Source organism: Myotis brandtii, unplaced genomic scaffold (assembly GCF_000412655.1).
Source record: "Myotis brandtii unplaced genomic scaffold, ASM41265v1 scaffold48, whole genome shotgun sequence".
Taxonomy (NCBI): domain Eukaryota; kingdom Metazoa; phylum Chordata; class Mammalia; order Chiroptera; family Vespertilionidae; genus Myotis; species Myotis brandtii.
Window position 1 is genome coordinate 3,019,697 of NW_005368341.1, and position 11,159 is coordinate 3,030,855.

The following is an 11,159-nucleotide window of genomic DNA, read 5'->3' on the forward strand; positions in this document are numbered from 1 at the left end:
ATATATATATATATATATATAACTGTATCAAAACACATTTTAACAGACTTCACAGCTTATTAAAGCTTCAGTTTATAGGCATTCATATGAAAGATTTCTAATACGGAATGTTCATTTAGAATTCTTCACTGGGCTTCCAGTGTTCTACATCAGAAATGCAGAAGTTCTTCTTCAGTGCAATGTTAGACATTTTACCTCTGTTCATTTATGCTTTTCTTTCAAGGTTTCCCAAATTTTACTTTGGATCTTCATTTTTGTATGCTTGACTTATTTCCTTCCCTATATTTTCAGGTAAGGCAGGTTGATATCTGTATAAATATCCATATGGACGAAGATGATAAACAAGGTATTCTAACTCATACATGGTTGTAAGATCAACATAGTGAAAAGAAACTGCAAGATCAGAACAGCAACCAGGACCCTCTACAGGAGGGTAATAGTTATAATTCCAATACCAAAATGTTTTAGGTAAATAACCCTTGATTAAGTGGTGCTCTGGTACAAAGGGATGAAAAGTTTCTTTTCCAATGGTATCTCTGGAATCTCCCGCTTCTACATTGATAATTTCCATGCATCTTCCCAGTGCTAAATCTTCAATGGAGGAACTATGTGTACATTTCTTTGTTTTAAACGCATCAACAAATCTCTTCAAGGCTTCTTTGCTCAGTACATATCCTGCTCCTCCACTCATGTAGCCCTGCTTAACATAGGGCTTAAATCTTCTCCCAAAGTAAATGGGTTCTTCAGGGCTGTGTTTTGAGAGAAGCCATCTCAAATTGTCTAGTATAACATATGTATCGTCATCGGCTTTCATAAACCAATCAACATCTTCTAGATAGTGATCATGAACATACTGAAAAGCTTTAATTGTTTTCCAGTATAGCTGGTCTCTGCCTTCTCTGGTTTCTAATCCCACAGCAGGGAAGTCTTTGTTTTCTTCTGAACTCATAAACAACACTTTATTACAGCGCTGGGCCCATGTAGCTTTGACATGTTTAGCCTTTTTCTCTAGATTTTGAGGTCCTGTCATAACCCAGCAAAGAATTTTAACCTTCTGATAGAGGTTTTCAGCGATGTCAGTGTTCTCATCTTTATGTTGGCTAGCACCTGCATTGAAGTTCATCTGTCCTTCTAGATGATTCTGTCCATTATCATCTGAATGCCTAGCATGAGGATCATTATGAAGAATCTTAGGTTGGGTGTCACCCTGTTCTCCCAACAAAATACTAAATAGCTGAGAACACAAAACAAATCCAACTGCTGATCCACAGAGGAAGATTAAAAAATTCAGCCAAGATTTAGAGGCCATTTCCCAAAAGTGTATTTCTGTAAGAAAAAAAATAGGATGTTATAAACTATAGAGCATTATACATACCAAAAGTAAAAAGTCTCATAACTTTTAGCTATACTGGAAAGTTAGTTCTTTTCATATAAGAGAACATATCTAAGAATATTTAACTTCTACCTATGCACAGGAGATAAAAGGATGAATTTACTGCTAAAACAGCACATTATGGACAAGTCAAAAAATGAATAATCATTGTTGAGATGGGACATGGGTAAATACGAGTATGGGAAAATATGATTCAATCAAAATCATTTGAGGAACATTTTAAAAATACAGATTTCCTGGCTCAACAACTGAAATTACAGATGCAAAGTGCTGGGACAACTAAAATTTATATTTTTACTTTATTTTTTAAGGAAAAGGTTTGTATTATTCTTTGTTTAAAACAACAACAACAACAACAACAACAACAAAGTAAGCAATAAAGCACTGCATGAAGAAAGAAATCACTCTAAATCCTAGAAATAACTTTTGATGAATATCATTACAGAGATGAATAACATCCTATCTAATAAAGAGGGATATGAACATTGATCGTCATGCCGCCACAAAGATGGCAGCGCTCAGAGCCACAAGATGGTGGTGCCCAGTCCCCTCAGCTCCGCCCGAGTCCCCTAGTCCTTTCAGCCCCACCGGGGGTGTGGGGGTGTAGGGGGGTGGCAGGTGCGCGATGCAGCTGGACCTGCCCTCAGGCGGGTCCAACTGCTCCTTGCACCAGCCGCCAGAGTCCCACAGTCCTTTCAGCCCAGCCGGGGATGTGGCAGGTGCACAGTGCGGCTGGACCTGCCTTTAGCCCCCCCGCCACCCAGGGCCGGCCTGAAGCACAGGCAAGCTTCAGATGTCGGCTGCCCAGCAGACGCCCGAGGCGCAAGCAAGCCTTGGATGGTGGCTGCTCAGCCGCCCACGGCCGACCGAGGCTCAGGTAACCAGGGCCAGCCGAGGCTTGGACTGCCGGCAGTGGCAGCAGCAGAGGTGTGATGGGGGCATCGCCTTCCCCTGATCGCTGGGTCGCCTCCCGCCCCTGAGGGCTCCCGGACTGTGAGAGGGGGCAGGCTGGGTTGAGGGACACCCCCCTCCTCCAGTGCATGAATTTTCATGCACCGGGCCTCTAGTCCTATATAATAAAAGCCTAATATGCAAATTGTCCTCTCGACCAAGAGTTCGACCACTTACTATGATGTGCACTGACCACCAGGGGGTGGCACAGAACATGGCGGGCACTGGCAACACAGCATTGGAGGTGCTGCTGGCCCTGATGGGCCCCGACGAGAGTGGGACCGAGGCGGGCTGGTGGAGCAGATGAGCTGGCAGCACCAGGCCAAGGCAGGACACACAGATGGCGACCAGTAGCGGTGGCAGGGGGCAGGGCTCTAAGGCTCTGAGAGAGTCAGGTGGGGGGGCCGGCCCCAACTCATTGCCTGCAGATGGCAACCAGTGGCTGGCAGGCCCTGATTACCCAATTAAGGCCAGGCCCTGGGCTGGGACGGGGAACTGGGAGTAGGTGGTGGCGACCAACCTCCTGCGGCACCCGGGCAGGGGGCTGCAACCTCTCGCTGGCTACCTGAAGGCAGGGGTGACGGGGATGGAGGTGCAGTGAGAATGTGAGGTGTCCGCTGAGCTCACTCTCACTCCCCCTGCTACCCTCTCCCAGAAAACCGGGGCTCGTGTGTCAGGGAAGACCCTGTGCTCAGGTGCCAGTCACCCACGAGGAGCTTGCCCCACACCCATGCAGCCTCTTCCGGGTGAGCTGGGCCGCAGCCGCTGGGACCACAGGGGCTGGTAGGGCTCCCTGTGGGTTTGCGCAGGAGCCAGTCTGTGAGGCCAGCTGGGAGAGAGCGTGCTGCCCGCCTGGCTTTGGTGTGGCACCGCTCGGCGGCCCAGAGGCCCACGCTGCGCCCCGACCCGTGGTGTCCGGCTGCGCTCAGTGCATTTCCGCATGGGGACTCGGGTGCTGTGACTCAGGCGGAAGGGGGCGTGAGGGGCCCAGGTGCTGCCCAGGGCCCAGAGGTCAGCTGGGACCTGCCCTTCCACACCAGATGCTCACACTTCGATCGCCAGCCAGGCCTAGGGATCGCACCCGTGCAACAAATTTCGTGCACCAGGCCTCTAGTCTTTATGAATAACAGAGACAGAGAAAGAAGGAGAGATAATTATAGCTAAGATTTGATTCCTGTACTAAGAGCTTTATATGGATTACCTTAAACCAGTGATCAGCAAACTGCGGCTCGCAAGCCACATGTGGCTCTTTGGCCCCTTGAGTGTGGCTCTTCCGCAAAATACCACGTGCGGGTGCGCATGTACAGTGCGATTGAAACTTCGTGGCCCATGCGCAAAAGTCAGCATTTTGTGGAAGAGCCACACTCAAGGGGCCAAAGAGCCACATGTGGCTCGCGAGTCGCAGTTTGCTGACCACTGCCTTAAACCATAAACTAAAGACCACTGATCCCATTTCATAGATGAATTAAGATAGAGAGGTTAGTAACCTTTCCAGGATCACATTAGCAATCTAAATCAAGAGTTCAGACTCTTGCCCTGGCCAGGTGACTCAGCTGATTGGAGTGTCATCCTGTACACCAAAAGGGTTCAGGTTCAATTCCTGGTCAAGGCACATATGTAGGTTATAGGTTTAAATTCCACTCGGGGCAGGTAGGAGAGGCAACTGATCAATGTTTCTCTCTCACATCAATGTTTCTCTCTTTTCCCCTTCCTCTCTCTAAAATCAATAAACATATCCTTGGGTGAGGCTAAAAAAAAAAAACTTCAAACTCTTCACCATTTTGCTATAGTTTTACAAAATTTGGCTTGTAAGTTTGTATATTTACAAAATAGTCCTGCTATTTTAAATACTTAACATATTAAGTTAGATTTACTTGAATTTATGAAAAAAGAGAAATTAAATAAATCTAAACAAACTTTGAATGTTAGCTAAACATTTCTGACATGACTGCCCTCTTTTCAATGATACCTTTGAAGATAAACATTATGAAAAACATAAAACAATTGGAAGCATGTACACACCTTGTATGACTAAAAATTAAATAATGCTGATTAAAAAAAATCAAAACTTAACTAAAAAAACTGGGGAGACAGACTATGTTCATGAAATAGAAGACTCAACATAGTAAACATGTCAATTCTCCCTAATTGGATACACAGATTTAATTCAATTTCTATGAAAATTCTTTCAAGATTTCTTGTATAGACAAGATTATTCTAAAATGTATATGTTACGGTGAATGAACTAGAATAGCTCAACAATTTTTTTAAAAAGAAGAATAAAGTGGGAGGAATCAGTCTACGTGAATTTAAGATATCTTATAGCAACTGAAATCAAGACTATATAGTACTGGAGTACAAGGCTCATGGACCAATAGAACAGAATAGACAACTGAAAAATAGATATTTGATAAATGTATAATGTCAAATATCAACTGATATTTGTATAAAAGCAGCTGAGTGGAGGAAAGATAAGACTTTCAATAAATGTTGCTGGGCACCTCTAAGCCAAAAATAAATAAATAAATTAATTAATTAATTTTAAAAAAATTAAAAAAAAAAATCTTGACCTAAATCTCACATCTTATACAAAAATTAACTCCAAATGAACCTTGGACTTAAATATAAAATATGCAACTATAAAACTTTTAGGGGGAAAAAACACAAAAGAAAATATTGATCTAGAACTAGGCAAAGAATCCTTAGACTTGACAGCAAAAGCACAATCCAAAAAAGGGAAAGATTAATAAGTTGGACTTCATTAAAATTAAACTTGTGCTCCACAAAAGACACTACTGAGAGACTAAAAAGACAAGCTAAACTGGAAGAAAATATTTGCAAACCACATATTTAACAAAAGAACTAGTATTTAGAATATATAAAAAATTCTTAAGCCTAGCTGGTTTGGCTCAGTGGATAGGGTGTCTGCCTGCTGACGAAAAGGGCTCGGTCCAACATGCAGGAGGCAGCCAATCAATGATTCCCTCTCATCAGTGATGTTTCTACCTCTTTCTCCCTCTTCCTTCCTCTCTCTAAAATCAATAAAAACATATATTTTTTTAAATCATGCAGAGAGAAAGTAGAATAGGTTGCCAGGGACTTAGGGGGGAGGGGGAAAGCAACAGGACGTTATTGTTTAATGGGTATAGCATTTCAGTTGCACAACAATATAAATGTACCTAATACCACTGAAACTTACACTTAAAAATGGTTAAGATGGTAAATTTTATGTGTCTTTTACCATAATAAAAAATAATGGGGAAAAAATCAACGATAAAGATGTTGATTTTCTCCAAATGAACCTATATATGTAATGCACCCCAACAAAAATATAAGATTTTTTAAAAGTTAAACAACTTGGTATAAAGTATTCACATAGTATGGAAAAATAAACATGTGAACATGAGAAATTCTGGAAAGGGATATGGGGGTGAACTAACCCTACCAGACCCAGTTAAATACAAGATTTAAAAAATCTAATAATGATGAAATTATTCTAAATGCTGTTTGGAAAAATAAGCAGGTGAGTATACTGGAAAATTCTTGAAAGGGACACATTGGGGGTTGGAGGGTAGATTAGGCCTACCAAATATTAAAATATATTAGCTACAATAAATGGTGGTATAGTAATAAAAATAATTTTATATTCAGGTCAAACAGGCATATCAATGTATCTGTAAATCTGTAAAAAAAATTTTTTTAATTTAAAAGACATAGCACTGAGAAACTTTTTTTCTCTATAACCAGACTGTCACAAAGTATATCAATGATATTACAACATCCCACTCTTGCATGAATGATGAATCATTAATTTAACAGAAGCAGCCTCAATTTCCAAATCAGTCAGATAAGGGTTTCTCAGACACAACATTCCACATTTATCTTAACTTTGTAGTCTCCAAGGCAACAGGACTCTGACTGGGCTTCTTAGCTTATGCCTGATGTTAATTAACTCCTTGACACACAGTCTCCCTGTGCTTTAAACCTATCAAATATTGATTCATTTAAATTGTATCTAAACCCCACTGTTCAAAACCCTATAATAGCCCTGTCCCTTCTTTATTTAGTGAAATGCTGACAGTTCCTCTGGTGTTTAGTCTCTCATAGCAAGTTAATTAACCTACCTTTGTAAGCCCAAAGATAGCCCTGTTGGTTTTTATCAGATCAAAATAATCTATTAGAAAAACAAGCACATATGGAAATTTAATACATAAGCCACATAGCATTTCAAATCAAGATGGCTCATTCAAGAAATGATATTGAATTAATCATATGGGAAAAGAGTAAAAAGCACAGATGGATCCCTACCTTTCTCTTTCAAATTCCAAATGATTCTAAGATTTCAATACTTAAAAAAAAAAATAAAAAAAAAATTAGGAGAAAACCTATTTTTATATTTTTATATAAAAAACTGAGACCTTCCCCAAATTCAAAAGCTATGACTAAATTGTATGAGGTTATTCATTGGATAATTTCTGGCAGTGAAACTGCTGGTTCAAAGGTATGTTTCTATATTAAATGTTAAAAAAAATATGTGCAGCAAAAAACCAAAATAAACAAAAAGTATCATAAAGAGAAAAACAAAAGATCAACCTAATATAAAAACAGATACTTAACATGCAACCTATGTACTAGTAATGTGCCCTGACCAGGAATCAAATCCAAAAATTTTTGGTGTATGGACCAACGCTCCAACCAACTGGGCAACCTGGCTAGGGCTGGCAATATCTTTTAAATTTTTGAAATTTATATGCCTTGACCTATCATTTCATAACCAGAAATTTCTCTTAGGGACATAATCTGAAAGATGTTCTTGGTAGCCATAGCAATGTTTATTTACTGACAGGAATTAGTTTATACAGAAATAATAACATTTTCTTTTTCACCTCTACACCTAGCTCTCCCCAAAGGGAACTACTACTGCTTCTTATGTATCCATGGAAAAAAAGTAATGCCTGTATAAGCATATATGTATGTACATCCTTTAATTTATATCAAAGAGATGATGCTCTATAACCATTAATCTCCACTTTACTCTTTTCACTTATTTTCTCTCATAACACCCATCTAAGATAAAAGATTTATTTTTTAAGACAAAGCTCTACAGTCTGTATAGTATGATTGCATTTGGCTTTTTAAATGCTTCTGTATATATAAAAAATTCTAGAATGATGTACAATAGCCCCCCCCTTATCTGCAGTTTCACTTTCCATTATTTCAGTTACCTGTAGTCCAAAAAGGTTAAATGAAAATTCCAGAATACAATTCGTAAGTTTTAAAATGCCCACTGTTCTAAGTAGCATGATGAAATCTCGCACCATCCAGCTCTGTCCCACCCAGGACATGAATCATCCCTTTGTACACATCTAGGCTGTAAATGTTTCCCCCTCATGTTAGGCATTTAGTAGTTAGGTTATCAGATGAACTGGTATTAGTACGGAAGTGCTTATATTGAAGTAATCCTTATTTTACTTAATAATGGCCCCAAAGCACAAGAGTAGTGTTGCTTTCAAAGAGAAACCATAGAAGTTATGTATATATGTATGTATGCTGAGGGGAAAAAAACAGTATGTACAGGCATACCTCATTTTATTGCACTTTGCTTTATTGTGCTTCACAGATGTTGCCTTTTTTTTTTTTTTAACAAATTAAAGGCAAAACCCTCCACAAGCTAAAAGATTATGACTTGCTTTATTGCAATGATCTGGAACTGAACTCATAATATCTCCGAAGTATGTATGTATAACAGGGTTCGGTACTATCCACAATTTCAGGCATCTTCTGGAGGTCCTAGAACATATTCCCCATGGATAAGGGGGAACTACTGAATACAAAATATTTAACAAGGGATACCTCTGGGAATTAAGACTGGGTGGCATGGGCAGCAAGGACAAATTTATTTGCATTTTATAACTTTTTTATGTTTTACTTTTAAAAATCAAGTACATACCTATTACTTTTCTGACAAAACTTAAATAAAGGTAGATATTTTATATAGGGAATGAAATAATATAAGAAAAACTAAATTGCACTAATTTCCCACACTTGTTACACAAAAAGATCTCTTGATCCTTTCCAGAGTTCCCCCAACTTTCAGATTTATATACACACAAAGCATTTCCACCTGGACCACAGGCATGTTAAATTCAACATGTCCAAAAGTGACTCACTGCCTTCCTCCCTTAAGCCTGCTCATCTTACCTAATTTACTGGTAATTACCTAAATTACTGACCAATGGGTTCCTATTTCACCAGGAGCCATTGGATTATTTAAAGTAAAAATTAGGGAGACATTGTTAACACTCTCCTTACTTTACCCCAGATCTAATTACCTAATCTTGCCAATTTTATTTCCTAAATATTTTTCTAATCCATCCTCTCCTCTCCATTTTTACTACTTGTCTTATTTCAGGCCCTCCTCTCTCCCCTAAGATCCTGCAATAGCTCACCAGTCTACCCAACTCAAGGCTATCTCTCCTCAATTTATTCCCATTCTGTTATCAGAATGACCTATCTAAAATGAAAAGTTGAACTCTATCAATCCATGGGACCCCACTGCCTACAAGACAAAAACTAAGGACATGATAAGGCCCCTCCTTGACCTAGACTCTGTCCAGGTTTCCAGCCTCATATGTTAATACTCCATGCCTTATAATTTATGCTTCAGCAATCCTGAACTCTAGTTTGCCAAATATCCCAGTGCAATTAGCTCCGCTATTCCTATTGTCTTCTCTGTCTACACAACAAACACCCTCTTCCCTCCACCATCTATGCCCCAACTGTGTAAGTCCTGGTAAGCCAAGGTTTCTTAACTTGGCACAATTGGCATCTTGAGCTGAATAAATTCTCTGTTGTGGGGGCTGTTGTTTACTGTCAGACGTTTAGCAACATCTGGAGCCTATACTCACATGATGCCAGTAGCACTCCCCCTAGTTGTGACACAGGAGTTTTTTTCTCAAAAGGTGGGACACATTTCCTATTTTCACACATTACAGATTTTGGCATTTATGTTTGAATTTAAGTACAAAGTGAAAATTTAAGTACACATTAGATACACATTTAGATTTTATGATAAAATGCTACTTCTCTTTTTATGGAACAACTCCCCATTTTTTCTTCTTGCTTCTTTTAGAAGAATGACCTTAATCCCACTGAATTTTCAGTAAAAGAATTTTGTCATGCCTTTCTTTCAATCTTGTTAGTTTGTATACTAACCTTTTTACTTAAATCTCAACAAATCTTCTAAAAGTCACATACTTATACTTGGAAGCTTAAAGTTGTAAGTGAGTCTGAACTGAAGTTCAGCATGATTGTCCATTTCCATCTAATGATTGTTTATGCCTGTACTGTCACAAGAATTCCAATCAATGATTTTACCACACAAAGACTATTTTATATTGCCATGGTTTGTAAAGTTCATAAGCTATATATAATGCAATTTTTATCTTAGTGAGCACAAATCAATATACAAATATATAGTAAAAGGTATATGTCTAGTGACAAACTTGTGTATTGCCATGACTAAGTGAACATTAATTCATTATATGTACTCCTAAATAAGTCTGTGATAAAATTCTAAGAATTCCAAGAATTTCTGAATACTTAATTTACTCAGCAATATATAATCTATACCAAAAAGTATTTTTTAAAAAAAACCATACTTTAAATGGGTAGTAACCACAAAATATTTTTTAAATGCTGAGTCCTAAGTAAAAAGATTCATTGAAACATTCCAACCAAATTTGAGAGAGACATTTAATAGTTCTCTACTAGTACTAAAAAACCATACTCTTTTCCTGTGAAGAACTTTAATGAGTCATACTTTCCTGACTAAATCATTATTTTACTTAACATATGGTAAAAAAAAGAATTAACTGTTTGGTAACTTGAAACTTTATATTCACTTAAATTGCACATCATCAATACACAATAAGGCAGGCAGAAAATGCGTCTAGTTTACTATACACGATACTTAGAAGCCCACAGCATCAAACACAAGGCTCATCTGACATTTATCTGATAAAGGTGTAAAAAGCGGTCTAAACCCCTCTTAAAAACTCAAGGAATATGGGGATAAGGACACATATGTAATAACTTAATCAATAAAGAAATTAAAAAAAAAAAGACAAGAAACTCAAGATTCCCACTGTCTATACTTACACCGGAATTAAACCCCCTGAAGTCACGCACGACGCTTGCCCCTGGTGCCCAGCACAGCTGGCTCTCTGTTCTATGCCCAGCTGGTCGCACACGAACCTATTTCCGTCCCTTACACCTCGGCCTAATCACCCACTCTAACGCATTCAAGTTCCAACTTTTACAACTAACTTTTAAATTTCATAATGGAATCAATCCACGGTTTAGCTGCATAACAGCTCCCAACCCGACAACGTAAAAAGGATATGCCACAATATCTATAATGAGCTTAGAGAACCAGGTCATGAATCTAGTCACCATTTCCAGCGCGTGTGGTATATAGGCAGGCGTTAGGGTAAGCGCTAGGGAGAAATAAGTCCCCGCCCCTAAATTACGGTCATCTTTTAAGAGAATATAATTTACCCAAACTCCAGCTGTATGGCCGGCCACCTTGGCAGCACCTACTAATGAACTCGTACCTGGGGAAGGGGAAGAGAAGAAGGAAACCTTTTCCTCCTCCTTGTCCCCGCGGGCAAGTGCCCAGGGCACACCGGGCTCGGTCACCCCCCCAAGCCAGGGGGACATAAAAAGGGGCATGTGTCCCCGACAAACCTGAAGATCCGCCACAGCCCGGAGGAAGCCGCCGGCACTCGAGGAAGGTGCCCGCTCGCTGGGAGCC

The 11,159-nt window shown here is 39.4% G+C and overlaps 1 protein-coding gene across 6 annotated transcripts in view; it reads right to left on the reverse strand.

Moving 5' to 3' along the window:
• The window catches only part of C1GALT1 (core 1 synthase, glycoprotein-N-acetylgalactosamine 3-beta-galactosyltransferase 1), a 33,459-nt gene extending 22,346 nt beyond the window's left edge, over window positions 1-11,113 (reverse strand). Inside the window, exons 1-2 of one of the 6 annotated variants that reach the window (XM_014547637.1) lie at window positions 11,093-11,113; window positions 1,090-1,326 (exon numbers count right to left, since the gene is read on the reverse strand). In XM_014547637.1, the coding sequence (XP_014403123.1) occupies window positions 1,090-1,309 (220 nt within the window). In that variant the 5' untranslated portion in view covers window positions 1,310-1,326; window positions 11,093-11,113. Of the gene's footprint in view, window positions 1-195; window positions 1,329-5,952; window positions 6,041-11,092 lie in introns of those variants that run through there. The other 5 variants (XM_014547636.1, XM_014547638.1, XM_014547640.1 and 2 more) reach the window with 5 other exon arrangements.
• Between the last annotated feature and the right edge of the window lie 46 nt (window positions 11,114-11,159).